This window comes from Hypanus sabinus, chromosome 9, assembly GCF_030144855.1.
Source record: "Hypanus sabinus isolate sHypSab1 chromosome 9, sHypSab1.hap1, whole genome shotgun sequence".
NCBI lineage: Eukaryota > Metazoa > Chordata > Chondrichthyes > Myliobatiformes > Dasyatidae > Hypanus > Hypanus sabinus.
In genome coordinates, this window is record NC_082714.1 from 9,893,165 (window position 1) to 9,914,120 (window position 20,956).

Consider the following 20,956-nt stretch of genomic DNA (forward strand, 5'->3'; position numbering starts at 1 on the left):
TTGGTGCAGGTTTATCAGGTACAATCTTAAATGCAAGAATCCTGTCAAGCCAAAAACAAATGTCAGCTACCTCAGAAACTACAAACAGAGGGACACTTATACTCCCTTTGGGCAAAGATGCTTTGAGGAGGAAGATTTATACAGAACTTCAGACAGTTCATTTTACAAGTCAAAGCAGAGCAAAACAATAAAATTCCTGAAATATGTGCCCTGAAACAGCTGCTGCTGCTACGGAGGCTATAATTAACAACCAAAGTCAAGTCATTGGTCAAAACATTTACGAGCAATAAGAAAACACAGCTTTTAGATCTTTGGTTAGAAGGGTCTAATCCAGGGGCGGGGCAAACTTTTTGACATGTGGGCCACAAAGGGTTCTAAAATTTGACAGGGGGGCCGGACCAGGAGCAGATGGACGGAGTGTTTTGGTAATACACCTCATAAGAGAAAATAAAATATCATGGGATATGTAGAAAACATGTGCTTTAATTTCAATTGAAAATGAACAAATGCATTACAACAAAATATCTGTCTTTGAAGTCCCATGGTATTTAGCTATTTATTGAAATGACTTTTAAAACACTGAAAATTAAATGAATAAAATACAGCTTTTTTTTAATAGTAACAGTTATTATTTTAAAGCTCTGAAAATTCTGTTATCCTTCAAGATATTATCATCATCACTCTCCTCCTCTGTCTTTATTTCAAAAACGGTAGGAGATGCAGGTCTACTTGTCCTGCTCCTTCTTATTCAATTGTCCCCCATGCCAAAACTCAACAACGACCAGCACAAGGACAGAACAGTGACAGCGCGCCAGTATGCGGATCGCGTTATTTGATCTGGAGCACATTTTTTATTTTGAGAACGTACGTGCACCTGCGCACTACTCATGTCTATCACTTAACAGAAATGACATGTAACATGTAAGGCTTAATGAAAAAAATATTTTCAAATGCATTTTTTAAATAACACAACGAAGAAACTTATTTTTAATTTCAGTGGGAACAGTGTTGTTAGTCTCCCTTTTTAGCCAGCGCATCAAAGTCTGGATTTAGTTTTGTTGTGGCGATTCTCAGGATGGATCTGAGGTGTTGGTCAGTTAACTTGGATCTGTGGCTGGCTTTGTTGATGTTCATGACGCTGAACGCCTGTTCACACAAATAGGTCGAGCCGAACAAAGAGTAAAGCACAAATGTGGAGTAATACGCTGCACCTCAACAAAGGTCAATGTATATAGAGTGCGTCATCTATTGGGAAAACGCCAGAATTGCGGGGAAAAAACGTTAACAAGGTTTATTGATATAATTTCATTAAGCTCTGCGGGCTGGATTAAAAAGCTTAACGGGCCGCATATGGCCCCCGGGCTGTAGTTTGCCCATGCCTGGTCTAATCATACACACAGTGATGAGTCCTTCAGAGAAACAGACGATAGAATCTAATCATAGATACAAAGATGTCAGAAAACTAAGCAAAATCCATCAGTGTTTTTCACTCAAATGGGGGAAATCTCCAAGAGGACCACAATCTTGTCGTAGGGTTTGGAGGCTTGCGTGCCTCAATGATCCGGAGAGCTGAGTTGGCTATAGTCCTGTGTCTTGTGCCTTGATTCTTGGTAGGGTCGAAGGGTAGAGGTCAGTCTAAGAGCGATCCACCGGTCCTCTAGGTTCAGGGGTTCAGCTGAGGGTTGACAACCCTGACCGGTCAAACAAAATTGTTAAAGAAACAGCAATGAAGATGCAGGACCTTCACTGCTGCCCAAAGTGCAGGGTGTAACGGGCATTAAGTAAGGAGGAAATCTTACAAATATGGTTAAGAATCTAGAACAGTACAGCAAATTACAGGTCCTTCAGCCCATGATATTGTGCTATCTCTTAACCTACTCTAAGAACAATCTGACCCTTCCCTCCCACACAGCCCTCCATTTTTCTGTCATCCACACATCTGTCTAAGAGTCTCTTAAATGTCCCTAATGTATCTGCCTCTACCAGCACCCCTAGCAGTGAATTCCACACACCTCACCACTCTGTAAAATAACCTACCTCTGTCATGTCCCACCCCTATACTTTCCTGTAAAAACCTTTAAATTATCGCCCCTCACATTAGCCATTCCCGCCCTGGGAAATTGCCTCTGGCCATCCACTCTATCTATGCCCCTTATAATCTTGTACATGTCTATTAAGTCACCTCTCATCCTCCTTCGCTGCAAAGAGAAAAGCCCGAACTCGCTCAACCTTTCCTCATAAGACACGTTCTCTAATCCAGGCAGCATCTGGTAAATCTCCTCTGCAGTCTCTCTAAAGCTACCACATCCTTCCTATATTGAGGCAAACAGAATCTAATGCAATACTCTAAGAGTGGTCCAACCAAAGATTTCTAGAACTGCAACGTTACCTTGCGGCTCCTCTACTCAATCCCTGACTAATGAAGACCAACGCAATATACGCCTTATCAACTTGCGCTGCAACTTTGACGGTTCTAGAAACGTGAACCTCAAGATCCGCCTGTTGGTCCACAGTGTTAAGAATGCCACCATTAACCCTGTGTTCTGCATCAAGTGGGAAGGGGGTACAGGAGCTTCGGTCCCACACCACTAGGTTCAGGAAAAGTTATTATTCTTTAATCATCAGGCTCCTGAACCAGCTTGTGTAATTTCACTCACCATAACACTAAACTGATTCCATAACCTATGGATTCATTTTCAAGGCCTCTGCAACTCAAATTCTCAGTATGTATGTGTTTGTTTGTTTACTTGCTTATTTATTTATTTACACAGTTTTCATTCTTTGGAACATTGATTTTGTAATGAGTGTCGTTTTTCATTGAATCTACTGTAATTCTCTGTTCTACTGTGTATGCTTGCAAAAAAAAAAGAATTGCATGGTAGTATATGGTGACATACACGTACTTCAATAATAAATTCACTTTGAACTTTCAAGTTCGACCTCTCACAGTGAATCACTTCACACTTTCCCGGCTTGAACTCCATCTGGTTAGTCAATGTTTCGGACAGAAATTATTACACAAGACGTGTACACTAAACTATGCTGCAGTAACAGTAATCCACAAACTATCTCTCTGCAGCATCTGGTGTTCCTCCCATCCTTCCTTTACTGTACAGGTTGTGACTAAGAAAACCGGACAAATTTCATACTGGGAATTGTAACTCATTGTTTTATATATAGAAAAAAATGTTGGATTTTTTTCAAGGTTATCTCTCCGATGGAGAGGTACCAAATGACTTTGGAATAGATTTCCAGGAGCTGCTTGGCAAGTTTTCATCCTGGTTGCCATTTTTTGAATATCACTTCTCTCTCTCTCCCTCCTCATTACATCGCTGGCGTTTAGGGCAACAATAAAGCTCCTCCATCTCTGGTGGTGTGAAAGGCTTCCTTCATTGCGTCAGTAGCTTCCTCTCGGTTTTCACTGCTGTTGGACATGCAAGTCCCTGGTGGAGACTCAGGAATACCGTCGCACTCAGATGTAGAAGGATTCTTCATTGCTGTTTCCATAACAATTTTGTTTTAGCAATTTGTGTTGTGAGCCCTGAGCTATCTTCCGAATGTAAGCCAAGGCAAAAAGGCATCAAGTCAAGTCAAGTCACTTTTATTGTCATTTCGACCATAACTGCTGGTACAGTACATAGTAAAACTGAGATGTTTTTTAGGACCAGGGTGTTACATGACACAGTACAAAAACTAGACTGAACTACGTAAAAAACAACACAGAGAAAAAAAAACACACAACAACTACACTAGACTACAGACCTACCAGGACTGCATAAAGTGCACAAAACAGTGCAGGTATTACAATAAACAGGACAATAGGGTAAGGTGTCAGTCCAGGCTTCGGGTATTGAGGAGTCTGATAGCTTGGGGGAAGAAACTGTTACATAGTCTGGTCGTGAGAGCCCGAATGCTTCGGTGCCTTTTCCCAGACGGCAGAAGGGAGAAGAGTTTGTATGAGGGGTGCACTGGGTCCTTCATAATGCTTTTTGCTTTGTGGATGCAGCGTGCAGTGTAAATGTCTATGATGGCGGGAAGAGAGACCCCAATGATCTTCTCAGCTGACCTCACTATCTGCTGCAGGGTCTTGCAATCCGAGATGGTGTAATTTCCGAACCAGGCAGTGATGCAGCTGCTCAGGATGCTCTCAATACAACCCCTGTAGAATGTGATGAGGATGGGGGGGGGGGGGGGGGGATGGACTTTCCTCAGCCTTCGCAGAAAGTAGAGACGCTGCTGGGCTTTCTTTGTTATGGAGCTGGTGTTGAGGGACCAGGTGAGATTTTCCGCCAGGTGAACACCAAGAAATTTGTTGCTCTCAACGATCTCTACCCAGCAGCCGTCGATGTTCAGCGGGGAGTGGTCGCTCCGTGCCCTCCTGAAGTCAACAACCATCTCTTTTGTTTTGTTCACATTCAGAGACAGTTTGTTGGCTCTGCACCAGTCTGTTAGCCGCTGCACCCCCTCTCTGTAAGCTGACTCATCGTTCTTGCTGATGAGACCCACCACGGTCGTGTCATCGGCGAACTTGATGATATGGTTCGAGCTGTGTGTTGCAGCACAGTCCTGGGTCAGCAGAGTGAACAGCAGTGGACTGAGCACACGGCCCTGGGGGGCCCCTGTGCTCAATGTGATGGTGTTGGAGATGCTGCTCCCAATCCAGACTGACTGAGATCTCCCAGTCAGGAAGTCTAGGATCCAGCTGCAGAGGGAGGTGTTCAGGCCCAGTAGGCTCAGCTTTCCAATCAGTTTTTGAGGGATGATTGTGTTGAATGCTGAACTGAAGTCTGTGAACAGCATTCGAACGAATGTGCCTTTTTTTGTCCAGGTTGGTTAGGGCCAGGTGGAGGGTGATGGCAATGGCGTTGTCTGTTGAATGGTTGGGACGGTACGCAAACTGCAGGGGGTCCAGTGAGGGGGGCAGCAGGGTCTTGATGTGCCTCATGACGAGCCCCTCGAAACACTTCATGACGATGGATGTGAGTGCAACGGGATGGTAGTCATTTAGGCAGGACACTGAAGACTTCTTTGGCATGGGGACGATGGTGGCGGCCTTGAAGCACGTTGGAACGGTGGCGCTGCTCAGGGAGATGTTGAAGATGTCAGTGAGAACATCTGCCAGCTGTTCTGCACATCCTCTGAGCACTCTACCAGGGATGTTGTCTGGTCCAGCAGCCTTCCGTGGGTTGACCCTGCACAGGGTTCTTTATAGCACCTGGTCATTTGTAGGAGGGGTGGACTTCCTCACCACACAATATTTGAGGACAATTCAGGAAGAGCTGAATAGTTTATGACCAGGTTAGGATATACCCCACCTGAGGTCACTGGTGCTAAGGCCAAATATTGTTTCCCAAGACTTGGACGAGAAAAGCCTGAAATGTGCCAACATTTTTTGTGTGAATCGACTTTGGAAATGTTTTGAGATGCTTGTGCTTATTTTGTGTTGAAGGAAGTTGGATCAGGCTTTACCTGTTGCAGTTCATGCCAACAGTGACATAATTTTCCCACTTCATCTCATTATGTGATGATGTTGCCAATGTGTTTTCTGCCTGTTAATTACATACTGAGAGAAACTGGACCAGGAAGTTCCAATGTCTGACCTTCATGAGTACAATAATGAATAACTCATACTGAGAGTGCTGAAAAGTATGGGATTAAAAGTATTCTCCTGTAATTGTGTTGCTGGCAGCTGTGGTAAACTGATAACAAATTCCTCCACTCACAATCCAAGTTCAAAGTTCAAAGTAAATTCATTGTCCAAGTACATATACAATACTGTGCAAAAGTTTTAGTCACCCTAGATTTTTTTTAATGGTTTCAGATGGTGTGGTCTCCACAGAGCCCTGATCTTAACATCACCGAGGCTGTCTGGGATTACCCAGAGAGACAGAAGCAAGCAAGACAGCCGAAGTCTGCTGAAGAACTGTGGCAAGCTCTCCAAGATGCTTGGAACAACCGACCAGCCAATTTTCTTAAAAAACTACACAAAAATGTGCAGTTACAGAGAACTGATGCAGTTTTAAAGCTAAAGGGTGCTCGCACCAAATATTGATTTGATTTATTTTGCTGTTTACTGCTCTTTATAGTAAATCTTTTGGATATTTAGGAACTTTCCATTTCATTCGTTTTGAAAGCATCTTCGCTTCAAGAATTTTTTTACATGTGCATGAGACTTTTGCACAGTGCCGGATGTCACCATAGACACTGAGACAAATTTTCTTGCCGGCATTCAAAACAAAGAAATATAACAGAATCATTGAAGAACTACACACAAAGATAGACAAGCAACCAATGTGCAAAAGACAACTAGTTTTCAAATGCAAAAAGAAAAAATATTATTAATAACAGATAAATAAATAATAAATAATATTGAGTATTGAGAACAGGAGTTGTAAAGTCCATGGCTCTACCATAGGCGATGATTTAAGAGGTTCGGTACTAACTGGAACCAGACCACTCTCTGCTCAAGGAAGTCTCTCTGGGAAGACACATGCAGTATTATTGCCCCACCCACAATATTTTCCTCCCTACCTCCCTATTTTTTATATCCCACCTCTGTTATTTGACCACATTACGCACCTGTACAATAGTTCAAGTTTAATTGTCAATTCAACCACACAGGGATAGCCATGAATACAGCCAAATGAAACAGCTTTACTCTGGAGCCAAGATACAAAACAAAACACCGACAGTCACCCACATCACAAAGCACATATAAGGTATCAATAAAATACTGTCACAAAACAAAACCAGTCCAGGATCCTGAGTCAACAAAAGTTGCAGAAATTTTGAGTCAAACACCATATGGCTTTATCTTCTGCCAAGCAAACACTGGGTATCCATGAAACAGGTCAGGTTTTGACATTTAATAATGTTACTGACCATAGTAAATATTTTTAAGACCACAAGGCATAGGAGCAGAAATAGGCCATTCATGTCCTCAAGTCTGCTCTACCATTCCCTCATGGCCAACTTATTTTCCCTCTCAACCCCATTCTCCTGCTTTCTCCCTGTAACCTTTGATGTCCTTACCGATAAAGAACCTATCAACCTTTGCTTTAAATATGCCCAATGACTTGGACCCCACAGCCATCTGTGGTAATGAATTCCACAGATTCACCACCCTCTGGCTAAGGAAATTCCTCCTCATCTCTGTTCTAAAGGGATGCCCAATTCTGAGGCTGTACCATCTAGTCCTAGACCCCTCTAATATAGGAAACATCCTCTCCACATCCAATCTATCCAGACCTTTCAACATTGGATATGTTACAATGAGATCTCTACTCATTCTTCTAAACTCCACCGAGTACCATCAAACACTCCTAACACATTAACCCTTTCATTCCTGGGATCATTCTCATGAATTTCCTTTGGACTCTCTCCAATGTCAGCACATCCTTTCTTAGCTAAGCGGTTGAAAGCTGACCCCAAAACTCCAAATGCAGTCTGATCAATGCCTTATAAAGCAAGAACACCCTAATTTTGCAATCTTATTTAATGACTAGTTATTTTTATGGCAATAAAACAATATTAATGATTTCTTAGAGCCAAGGAGTCATACCACACCGCAGAGCAGCTAGGTTGTATAGTGGTCAACACAACACTTTACAGTACCCATGATGCGGGTTCGATACCCATGAGTTCTCCCCATGACAGTTTGGGTTTCCTCTCATAGTTTAAAGACAAATGGGTTGGGTAGATTAATCAGTCACTGTAAATTGTCCCGTGTTTAGACTAGGATTAAATGCGGGGGATTGTTGGGCTGCGCAGCTCGAAAGACCGGAAGGGTCCATTCCACGCTGTATCTCAACAAGAACAGAAGCAGCCTTTCGACCCATCTAGTCTATGCCAGACTGTTACTCTGCCTAGTCCTTTCAGCCTGAATCCGGGCTACAGCCCTCCTACCCATGTACTATACATATCCAAACTTCTCTCAAACATTGAAATCAGACCTACATCCACTGCAGTTACTGGCAGCCCGTTCCACATTCTCACCCCCCTCTGATTGAAGAGGTTCCCCCTCAGATTATCCTTAAATATTTCACATTTCACCCTGAGCCTATGACCTCTAGTTCTAGTCTCACCCAACCTCAATAGAAAACACCTACTTATATTTCCCATATCTACACCATTTAGTATTGCGTATACCCTTTTCAAATCTTCCCTCATTCTTCTGTTTGAGGGAATAAAATCCTAGCCCATTCAACCTTTCCTTACAACTCAGGTTTATAAGAAAGGTTATCCCAATTGACGCCAGGCAGACAATCTCTTAAGAGTTTTGATAATGGCTGGGGTCACCCATCTTGTAAAGACCTTGTCCCAAAGAAGTCAATGGCAAACCACTTCTGGAGAAAAATTTGCCAAGAACAATCATGACCATGATCGCCCAAGTCATATGACACGGCACATAATTAGAATGACGATGACATCCCAATTTAGCAAACAGACTGAATGACTTCTAATTTTGTATTAGCAGACTTGTTCAATGCACCTGATATGGGGGGAAAATCGAATTACTAAGTAAATGTTTTTATAGAACACTCATGTGGAACACTTAACCATTAAGGGTGAACTGAGTACTTAATTATTTAATCTTATTTTTGCATGACCAGCATAGATTGTCCACTCCAACTACCTTTGAACTGAGTGGTGAGTTGAGAATTAACCACTTTGCTCTGGGATTGGAGGCATGTACAGAAGTGATCAGATATGTACAGTATACTACAAACAAAATGTGCAGATGCTGGAAATCCAAGCAACACACACAAAATGCTGGAGGAGCTCAGCAAGCCAGGCAGCATCTATGGAAAAGAGCACAGTCGACACTTCGGTCAGGACCTTTCATGAAGGGTCTCGACTCAAAACATCAACTATACTCTTTTTCATAGAAACTGCCTAGCTTGCTGAGTTCCTCCAGCATTTTGTGAGATACGTATATTAGATTATCTCCCTAATTAATTGTGAACAAGATGCCTTTTTTAAAGTCAAAGTCCAAGACAAAATTATCATTAAAGAATGTATGTCACCATTTACTACCTTGAGATTCTTTTCTTTTTCAGACATTTACAGGAAAGTGAAGAAATACAATAGAATTTATGAAAAACTACACAAAACCAAAGATGGAGAAACAACCAGGGATTGAGAAAAGAAGACAAATTCAACTCCCATTGTTGACTGTAAGGAGTTTATATGTTTTCTGTGTGGGTTTCCTCAGGGTTCTCTGATTTCCTCCCACAGTCCAAAAACGTAATTGGTCATTGTAAATTGTCCTATGATTAGGCTTGGGTTAAATTGGGAGTTGCTGGCTGGCATGACTTACTGGGCCTGAAGGGTCTGTTTCGTGCTCCATCTCAATAAATAAATAAATATATATATAAACAAACAAACAAATTGTGCAAATAGATAAAACTGAGAACATCATTTGTAGAGTCCTTAAAAGTGAGTCTGTAGGCTGTGGAATCAGTTCAGTGTTGAAGTGAGTGAAGTTATCCATGCTGGCTCAGGAGGGTAATAACTGTTCCTGAACCTGGTGGTGTGGGACCTTAGTCTCCTGGACCTCCATCCCGATGGTAGGAGTGAGAAGGGAGCACAGCCTGGATGATGGGGGTCTATGATGATGGATGCTGCTTTCCTGGGACAGTGCTCCCTGTAAACGTGCTCAATGGTGGGGAGGGCTTTGCGTTTGACGGACTGGGCTGTATCCACCACTTTCTATAGACCTTTTCCATAAAATTATTGTGTTTATTTTATAACAACCCAATTATTTCATGACCACCATTAGCCTAGTTTTCGTCTTAATTCCCCATTTACTTCATTGAAATTAAATTTCCCAGGAATTTGAACCTGCAACTCCAAAACACCTTCCTGGGCACCTAGATTCAAGGTCGTTTATTGTCATTCTTCAGTTCCCAAATGTAAAGGGGAATAAAATGATTATTATTCCAGATCTGATGTTGCATAAAAAAACATAAAGCCAACAATAAATATAAATATAAAAGCAATCCCATAAAGGACAATGTACAACATAGACTGATTGCAAAGTGACCCTTTAGTGATGCATTAGGTAGTGACAGTGTTGGTGCGGTGGGCTGGATTAGTGGACGGACATGTTGAGCAGCCTGACGTCTTGGGGGGAAGTAACTGGTGTGGGTGTTGTGTAGTCCCCCTCCCTGATGGGAGGGAGGGTGGAGGGGGAGTTCCTTCGTGATTTTGCTGGCCTTTATCTGGCTTTCTGTACATACTATATGCCCTCGATGGCGGGTTGGCTGCTGCCAGTGGTGCGTTGGACAGTTTGACTACCCGTTGTAGACCCTTCCTGTCTGATGCAGCTTGATACTGCACATCTGCAGGTCGTATGCTAGTGACTGAGTTACCCACGGCTGGCATATACCCAGATACGATCACACTTCCTTCGTGGGATTGCCATGACATGGTATAAACAATAGAAAGAGCTGGAGTTATTGTAATACTGATAAAAACAGCTTGACAAAGCCGGTGAGATATTTAATGAGTAACCAAAAAGCAATTTTTTTTGCTTCCGTCTCAGAACAGAGTTAAAAGACAAATAGTGTCCAAAATTAAACAGCTTGTTCAATGCCTGGATGAAATTATTTGGTAATTTATTCAGCGATTATAAACTATTGCCCGTATCAAATTCACAACTTGGCAAAAACCAGCAATGTCTGCTGGTATCAAAACTCACTGGCTGATGTGCTTTAGTCTTTGGCAAGCGATCTGATTTTTCCTGAGCCACTGACTAAACAATAATAAGTAAGAAATAACTTATTTAATCGGTTGAGTTTCTTAATAATGCTATTAATTTTATTCATTTATACTTCCTCCACAATCTCCATCAGCACAGGTGCACAAGGCTATGCCTTCAGCCCCCTGCTCTCCTCACTTTATACCACTGAGGCTAACTACAACTCTAATGCTATATTTGGGTTTGCTGGCAGCACCACTGTCATTAGCCGAGTGAAATTTCACTCACCCCAACACTGAGCTGATCCCACAACCCACAGACTCACTTTCAAGGACTCTACAACTCATGTTCTCAGTATTTAGTATTCACTTATATATTTAAGCAATTTGTTGTGTTTTGCATATTGGTTGTTCGTCCATCTTTGGATGCAGTTTTTCATTGATTCTACTATGTTTCTTTGTACTTATTGTGATTAGCCACAAGAAAATGAATCTTGGAGTTGCATATGGTGACATATATGCACTCTCAGATAATAAACTTACTTTGAAATTTGTAATCAGCTGGCTCAACATGGTCACTAAAATACTGATCTCACATAGAGCAATGACCCACATTTCTAACTGTCGATGATTCATAGGCCATGAACCCTCTCTGCACTTCGTAAATGGAAGCATTCATCAAAAGATACATTTTCAAAAATAAAGAAATGCTTCTGTTCAAATCTGAACACAATTCATTACATCAAGGGCTATGTAGTAATACATCATACATAAAAAACAAATAAATTCTTTATTTTGTTAATAATTGTCTAAAAAGTAAAATATGGGCATGAGAAATTCTGCCAATGTTGGGTCCAAATCTCTCTCTCTCTCTCTCACTCTCACTCACACACACACACACACACACAATGCTGGAGGAACTCAGCAGGTCGGGAAGTATCTATGGAAATGACTAAACGGTCGATGCTTTGGGCCGAGGCCCTTCTTCAGGACTGAAAAGGAAGGGGGAAGACGCCAGAGTAAAAAGGTGGGGAATGGGGGAAGGAGAATAGCTAGAAGGTGACGTGAAGCCAGGAGAATAAGAAAGGTAAAGGTAAATGGCTGGAGAGGAAGGAATCTGATGGGGGAGGAAGAGGAGTGGACCATAGGAGGAAGGGAAGGGGGGGGTGGAGGGGAATTATTTTTACCTGAAGGAGAAATCAATATTCATGCAATTAGGTTGGAGGCTACCCAGACAGAATACAAGTTGTTGCTCCTCCACCCAAGAGGGGGTCATTATGGCCCCATGTCAGAACGGGAATGGGAAAGGGAATTAATATGTTTAGCCAACGGGAAGTTCCACTTCTGGCAGATGGTGCCTGACAAAGCAGTCTTCCAGGTTGCAACGGGTCTCACCAATGTAGGGCCACTAGACACAACAGACGACCCCAGCAGATTCGCCAATGGGGCCGTTTGGGGCCCTGAACAGAGGCGAGGCAGGAGGTGAATGGGCAAACGTAGTGCTCTGGCCACTTGCAGGGAAAAGTGCTGGGGGTAAAAAGTAAAATAATTCATTTTATTATCCAATGATGCTGTTAAATTTCTAGAGTTCCCCCTACCCCTCCTCAGCAGCTAAACTTCTGTGGGGTATAAATGATCCTTTTTCCATTTCTTTTCCCTGTGCCAGAAACAGACAGACCATATCTTTGTTTATTTTTTTCAGAAATGTATCCTCCAGTCTTTAAAAGAACCAATTAAAATTGCTTTCAGACTTCACCAAAAGATGAACAAGATGAAGTCAAGCTATTTTTTCGCATGCCCCGTGCCAAGGTGGATCATGTCCAATTTTTCTCTCCCCGCTCCCCCCCTCCCTCGGAATGAGGTTACGGGCATCTGCAGCTCAGTTACAATGCAGTCTGTACAGATCTTTTGTTTCTCACCTTGACACTCCGGTGATGTATTCGAGAAGGCTGGCACCTAACGCTGCCAGTGTTGCAACAACCTGTGCACCGCCTGACCTCCACGCAGGCTGGCCATATCATGAAGTTGGCAGATGTTGGGTCTATCTGACTGCGAGGTATTTCATAAATGACCGTCCTCGTTCGGCACACTGCAGACACAGCTTCTTCTGAAAAGTTCGAACAAAGTGGCTTTGAGTGCTTGGCTCAAATCAAATTATAAAGACAATTTCCTTTGAACCCTCAAGACATTTTTTATACACAGAGAAAGCATTCAGATCTTCTAACCCTGCTTCAACATCAACAAAATATGAATTCCAAGCACACAGAGGAGAAATTTGTCATCAAAGCGTATTTGGAAAAGTACTGAAAACACTTTTTCACAGATTTTTTTCCCTCTGGTTTCCCTTTCTATATTCATTCTTCTTCCCACAGACAGTGGGAATACAGATTTGGGACTATCACATATCGAACTAGTCAGTTGTGTGTGAACCTAAGTGTTCTTCATTCGTCAGGACGTCAAAGATTATGGGGAGAAAACAGGAGAATGGGGATTGCAAGGGATCATAAATCAGCCATGATGGAAAGGAGGAGAAGACCTGATAGGCCTAATGACCTAATTCTGCTCATATACAGCACTGTGCAAAAGTCTTAGGCGCGCGCGCACACACACACACACACACTTTTGCACAGCAGTGCGGTACTTTTATGTACTGCACTGTACTGCTGCCAAAAAAAATTTCATGACATATGGGAGTAATGATAAACCTGATTCTGATATGGGTCTCTCTTGTGGACTGAGAGTGGAAAGGGGAAATCATGGTTGAAAAAGGGGAAGGGAGAGGGGAGGGAGTGGGAAGCACTAGAGAGACATCTTGTAATGATCAATAAACCAATTGTTTGGAATCAAATGGCTCCTGGTGTCTCAGGGCTTGGTGTGTCTGCACCTAGCACTATCCCTGTCCCTGGCACTACTTCTCTGCCACCTGTCCCACACCCCTCCCACGATGGTCCACCCTCACTATTCCCAACATCCTTTGCTCCCGCCAGATTTACAAACTCACTGGGCCTGGAGGCCGTGGTCACACAACCAGGACTTGTGATCTGCACCAGCTGCTTGTCCACCGTCTGCTCCCAAGGCTTCACGTGACCCTGACCGGGGGTGGGGTGGGGGCTAAGTACGTGCTATACCTTGCCCAAGGGTGACCTGCAGGCTAATGTCTGCTCCATGTTGACTAATACAGTACTGTGCAAAAGTCTTAAGCACCCTAGCTATGGGTATGTGCCTGAGGCTTTTGCATTTGACGTGAAATGCATTTTTTGCCACAGTGGTGCAATGAAATAACATAAAAATTACTACCAAGTACTGTGTTCCAAGCTCCTCCCCAATGGCAGTAGTAAGAGAGCAAGTCCCAGATGGTGAGGGTCCTTATGCCACCTTCACTAAAAAGATGAAGGATCCAGAGAGAGGCAATTTTTTTTGTGTGTAGCTCCCACAGGAATCATCGAATACTCCCAACTGGAGCTACTAATCTGCAGCCACAGAGACCGACCGGAGTACCTAACACAATTTCCCATCTAATGCTAATGTTTTAAATTCATATTTCCGGATTTTGATTGGAACTGTCAAGACCTGCAAACTTTTGCCCCTTGATGGTAGGTCACTTTATTTACTTAGTGATACAGCACGGAGCAGGGTCTTCTAGCCCTTCGAACACAACAACCCCACAACTCTGATCCAGGACTTCTCCCCTCTTGCTGATTTGTGCATATCTGCGAAGAGAAAGGATTTCGGCTTGTATACTTTATATATTCTCTGATATTAAATTGAACCATCGAACCCTAACCAAATCACTGAACAATTTGCAATGACCAATTAATCTACCCGGTCGGTACATCTTTGGACTGTCAGAAGAAACCAAAGCACCTGTGCATTCCATGGGGAGGGGGAACAGAGACTCTTTACAAAACGGCACCAGAGTTGAACTCTGAACCACTGTTATAGAGAGAATGTACAAACTTCTTACAGACTGCAGTGGAACTCAACCCGAGTCACTGACACTGTAAAAGAAATCCACTCCCATGCCGTTAGGTCCTGTTACCTCTGTACAAGATACCTAGGTTCCTTCAAACATCAACATATGACAATCGGTCGGCACTTAAGCAAGTCTCTTTTTGTTGACCAGAGTGGATGAACTCACAACTTGTTCCGTTGTACACTCAGTGGCCTCTTTACTACATACACCTTTACACCTGCTCGTTAATGCAAATAGATAACCAATCAAGGACTGGTCAGAGTAGATGTGAAAGGATGCTTCCCATGATGGGAGAGTCTTGGACCAGAAGGCACAGCCTCAGGATAGCATCGATTCAAAACAGAGATGCAGAGAAATTTCTTTAACCAGAGGACAGTGAATTTGTGGAATTTGTTGCCACGTTCAGCTGTGGAGGCCAGGTTGTTGGGTGTATTTAAGGCAGAGTTATAGGGAGAAGGCCGGGAAATGGTGAGGAGGAGGGAAAAAAGGATCAGTCATGATTGAATAGTGGAGCAGACTCGATGGGCCAAATGGCCCTATTCTGCTCCTATATCTTATGGTCTTATGGTCTCAATCACGTGGCAGCAACTCAGTGCATAAAAGCATGCAGACGTGGTCAAGAGGTTCAGTTGTTGCTCAAACCAAACCTCAGAACGGGGAAGAAATGTGATCTAAGTGACTTTGACTGTGGAATGATTGCTGATGCCAGACAGGGTGGTTTGAGAACATCTGAAACTGTTCATCTTCCGGGATTTTCATGCCAACAGTCTCTGGACTTTACAGAGAATGGTACGAAAACGCCTCGTTAATGAGAGAGGTCGAGGAGAACTGCCAGACTGGTTCAAGCTGACGGGAAGGTGAAGGTCACTCAAATAACCACGAGTTACAACAGTGGTGTGCAGAAGAGCAGCACACACAGAACTCCGGTGATTTTCATGCACAACAGTCTCTACAGTTTGCAAAGAATGGTGTGAAAAAGCAAAAGAAAAATCCAGTGAGCAGCAGTTCTGTTGGCAAAAATGCCTTGTTAATGAGAGAGGACAGAGGGGAATGGCCAGGCTGGTTCAAGCTGACAGGAAGGTGACGGTCACTCAAATAACCACACATTACAACAGTGGTGTGCAGAAGAGCATCTCTGAATGCACAACACATTGAACTTTGAAGTGGATGGGCTACAGCAGCCGAAGACCACAAACATACACCTAATGGCCATACTCTTGTCAAGTCCTTTATATGTTTTATTTTACATTCAAGCCCTTTCTCCTTACTCTAATGACTCAAAGTCACTCTGGATTCATCAATCAGTTGGAAAGCTACTCCATGCTTCCAAATCTTCCTGCTTGCCTTTTGGCACCTCTCACTGGCTGAATACGTTGGCCACCATACCACGAGTTCTCCAACAAAACGTCTTCTCCCGTAGTTTTTAACTACGGAATTTCAAAACACCATCAACAAAGAGAAGATAGATGGTATAATGGAGCTAAAACCACATGTCTGCATAGAAATCATCGAGAAATGAGAACATCACAAACTTCTTGCCATTCAGGCAGATGGTGGAAAGGATTTAAATGTCACTTTGTTGTTCTTTTTTGACAATGTACAACTCCCCAATTACAGTTCAAGGATTTTGGACCAGACTTAAATTACAGTCTCAAGAAACCTCCTCCAGATCCATCCTTGGGAAAGGAAGCTTTCTGTCTCTAAAATCAGTATCTATAGCTTTTCTTTAGGAATTTCTTTAGCCAGGGAGTGATGTATCTGTGGAGGTCGTCTTTACGTATATTTAAGGTAAAGGTTTACAGATTCTTGACTGGTCAGAGCGAAAGGGACACAGGGAGAAGGCAGGGTATTGGGGCTGAGAGGAAAAATGGATCAGCCAAAATGAAATGGGGGAGCAGACTCAATGGGCCAAATGGCCTAAATCTGCTCCTACATCTTGTGGCCTCTGGTCTTTTCCTTTGACATTTGCCTAAGTGACAGGGGAAACCGCACCACTGAGATAATACACCCAAAATCCACAATTGTTTCCCCCAGACAGCCCAGAAATCACAAAAGCCATGAGACCATAAAGTATAGGAGCAGAATTAGGCCATTTCAGCCCATTGAGTCTGCTCTGCCATTCAATCATGGCTGATTTATTTTCCCTCTCAACCCCATTCCTTCTCCCAGTAACCATTGATGCCCTTATTAATCAAGAAGCTATCAACCTCCACTTTAAATACACCCAATGACTTGGCCTCCACAGCTGCCTGTGGCAATGAATTCCACAGATTCACCATCCTCTGGCTACTCGGGAGTAGAATTCCCTGGAATTCTGACAAGGTTCTGCATGAAAATCTGAATAGCACTTTGGTGCACACTGAAAAAGTTGTAACCGTTTCTCTGATGTCTCCTCTGCCTGGTGTGGACGAGTGAGAGGAGAGAAAGAAAGACCTGCCAACCCACTGATCCCATTTGCTCTCCAAAGGGCCTGCTATGAAACAGGTTCGTGCAGCCCAGCCACGCTGAATCTACCGGCAGCAATGACGGGCAATGGACACCTAGAGATTTACTGGAGTGTAGATACAAAATTATGGAATTGTGACGGGTATGGATAGGGTAAATGCAAGCAGGCTTTTCCACTGAGGTCGGGGCAAGTCCAGAACTAGAGGTCACGGGTTAAGGGTGAAATGTTCAAGGAGAACATGAGAGGGAACTTCTTCATTCATAGAGAGCATAGATGAGCTGCCAGTGGAAGTGGTGGAGGCAGGTTCGATTCCAACCCTTGAGAGAAATTTGGATAGGTACATGGATGGGAGGGATATGCAGGGCTACAGTCCAGGTGCAGATCAATGGAACTCAGCAGATTAATAGTTCGGCACAGATTAGATGGGCCAAAGAATATGTTTCTGTTCATCGCCATCTAGAAATTCCTCATCTGTGTTCTGAAAGGAATTAATCCCCACCTCTACTATTTGACCACGTCACCCGCCTATTACTGTTCATGCAGTAAGCAGCAGCGTCCATGAAACAGACAGGTCCAGTTTTAACAATGTCACTAAACCATAGTAAGTATCTTTTAATACCATAAGGCATTGGAGCAGAATTGTCCCATAGAGTCTGCTCCACTATTCCATCATGACTGATCTATTACCCCTCTCAACGCCATTCTCCTACCTTCTCCCCTTAGCCTTTAAACGCTCTTCCTGATCAAGAACCATAACCTTCAACACCTTTACTAATTAAGAACCTATCAATCCCCGCTTTAAATATACCCAATGACGTGTGCTCCACACCGTCTGTGGCAATGAGTTCCACAGGTTCACCACCCCCTGGCTAAAGAACTCCTTCACTCTCCTGAATCAAATTTGATAAAGTACTTTTCTGCAAAACAGTACATGAAGAGAGGTATTGGACTAACAGTGGATATATCTGACACATATACAGAAGCTCCAAAGGAGGGAGGAAACACAACACACTACCTATGGATGTGTATGAACACTGCCTGCAGGTCACCCCTGAGCAAGGTGTAGCACCTGCTTAGCCACCACCCCCCCCCCACCTCAATCAGGGTCACGTGATGTCATGGGGAATGGTGGTAGATGGTCGTATGAGCAGCAGCTACATATCACGTCCTGGTTATGCGACCACTGACTCCAGGCAGACAATCTCTGAAGAGTATTGATAATGGCTGGGATCACCCATCTTCTAAAGACACTGCCCAGAAGAAGGCAATGGCAAACTACTCTGTAGAAAAATTTGCCATGGTCATAGACAATGATTGCCCACATCATACGACATGGCACATTAAGAATGAATTATTGTAATTAATAGTATATTTTATATATTGAACTGTACGACTGTGACAAGTTTCACGACATAAGTCTATGGTAATAAACCTGATTCCAATTCTGACTCTGAGTGTGAGTAATTCTTTCCAAAACAATAACGTCTAATAGCAATTCTGGCACTGTACGTGTGCCTGGAAGGAGGTTGTGGCCCGAATGTGCTCTTAGCCTCACGAGAAGCTTCCAAGAAAGGCTTGGTTCTAGGAAACACCTACTTTGCTCAGTGTAAAATTCAGCTGGTCTCTAATGCTGGGAAACTGAGCTCTTACACCACCAGTGCAGTGGTGACACAATCACTCCAGTCCAGTATGATGTTCTCCTAAGGGGTTGGAAAGTGATGTCTGTGGCTAGATCTTTTGTTTTATCAGACTTTTCATTCACAGCTGCCGCTTGTTCTCTGTGGCACAGCAAAAGTCCCCCTCACGTACAGCAACTCACTCCTGAACAGATTTTCTCCAGGTATACCTACTGAGTGAAATGTCTTCCCAGATTTTAGGTGTAACGTTGAATTTCTTCAGGCTGGTTTTGATGTTACTTTTGAAACGTTTCCTTTGCCCACCAGGGGACCTTCATTCAACTGGGAGTAAAGGATTTGTTGAGGGAGACTTGATGACATGACCTATCCAATGCAGTTGGTGTTCCTTTATCGTGGTGGAAATGCTGTTCATATTGGCCTGCTCCAGTACCCTGGCATTAGTGCAGCTGAACTTCCAAACAATCGTCAAAATCTTGCGTAGGGATTTTATGAGATACTGTACCAGTATAGAGTAGCAGTGCACATCCCAAAACTCAGGCAAAGGCACATGAGCTGAACTCAGAGATGCCATTGCCACACTTCAATGACTACGGTTTATTTCAATGAATGGTGGAGCAGACTCGATGGGCCATATGGCCTTATTCTGCTCATGTGTCTTACGGAAACTGCAGACCCAGTGGAAAAGGTCCAGAAAGTCAAGAGTTCAAGGCCTAGTGTTCAGGGTCCTGTCAACGGCGAGCCCAGAGTTCGAGACCTGGAGTTCAGGATCCCATTATCAGTGAGTTTGAAGTTCAAAGCTTGGGGTCTCAACTTTAGCGAGTCCATAGTTTGGGGTCTTGTCATCAGCAAGTCCAGAGTTCAAGGCATGGAGTATGAGGTCCTGTCATCGGTGAGTCCAGAGTTCGTGGCCTGGAGTTCAGAATCCCATTATCAACTAGTCTGGAGTTTGAGAGCTGGAATTCGGGGTTCCATCAGCAGTGGGATTTGGGGTCGATATCGAAGATCAAAGTCTGAAGGCCAATCAGAAGTCATGAGGAGACACTTGCTGGCTACATCTTTTGGTCGTGTTGGTTGTTGATGCAAATGACACATTTCACCATGTTTTGATGTACACATGATAAATAAATGAATCTGAATAGGTTCAACATTTTGTACACAAAGTTATGAGGGGAATAGAGTGGATAAATGCAAACAAGCTTTTCCCCTCTGAGGTCAGGTGGGACTACAACTGGAGCTCATGGGTTAAGAGTGAAAGGTGAAAAGTTTAAAGGGAACGTGAGGGGCAACTTCTTCACTCAGAGGGTCATGAGAGTGTGGGACAAGCTGCCAGCACAAGTGATGCATGCAAACTCATTTCAATGTTTAAGAGAAGCTTGGATATAGGGATATGGATGGCTATGGTCCGGGCGCAGGTCGATGGGAGCAGGCAGTTTAAATGGCTTGGCATGGACTAGACGGGCCAAAAAGCCTGTTTCTTTGCTGTACTTTTCTATGACTCGCTGGAATTAAGAGGAATGAGGGAGGGATCTCATTTAAACCTACCAAATATTGAATGGCCTAGATGGAGCTGAGGTAGAGAGGGTGTTTTCAATAGCAGGAGAGTCTGGGACCAGAGGGTACAGCCTTAGAATAGAAGGACGCCCTTTTAGAACAGAGATGAGGAGGAATTCCTTCAGCCAGAGATGAAGATTAAAGACAAATGTTAGCTTTATTTTCACGTGTACATGCAGTAAAATCCATTATTTGCATCGAGAATGCGCTGGAGGCAGCCCGCATGTGTTCCAACATTGCAACCCACAACTTACTAGCCTTAACCCATATGTCTCTGGATTGTGGGAGGAAATCAGAGCACCCGAGGGGGTATCAGAGCATCCAGATGGAATCCACACAGTCACCGGGACTCCTTACAGCCAGTGGTGCTGAAAGTGTTACACGAAGGGACTTCGAAGGTTACTGGGAGTAGTCAGAAGAGTGGAGTTGAGAGGGAAATTAAGTCAACCATGATGGAATGGTGGAGCAGTCTCAGTGGGCTGAATGGCCTCATTCTGATCCTATGTCTTATGGAAGCATACCTGAACACTTAAAAGCTGATTTAATTTCAGTCTCCTGTGGTTTAACACTGGTTAAATGTAGCTCTCTTTGTTTAGATAAGACTTAAGACCATAAAACCATAAGACACGGGCAAAATCAGGCCATTCA

The 20,956-nt window shown here is 43.5% G+C and overlaps 1 protein-coding gene across 4 annotated transcripts in view; it reads right to left on the minus strand.

Moving 5' to 3' along the window:
• Window positions 1-20,956, minus strand: part of LOC132399079 (platelet-derived growth factor subunit A-like) — a 72,795-nt gene that overhangs the window by 21,061 nt on the left and 30,778 nt on the right. For all 4 annotated transcript variants that reach the window (XM_059979028.1, XM_059979026.1, XM_059979027.1 and 1 more), the window contains exon 4: window positions 12,621-12,808. In XM_059979028.1, coding sequence (XP_059835011.1) covers window positions 12,621-12,808 — 188 coding nt within the window. The remainder of the gene's footprint in view (window positions 1-12,620; window positions 12,809-20,956) is intronic.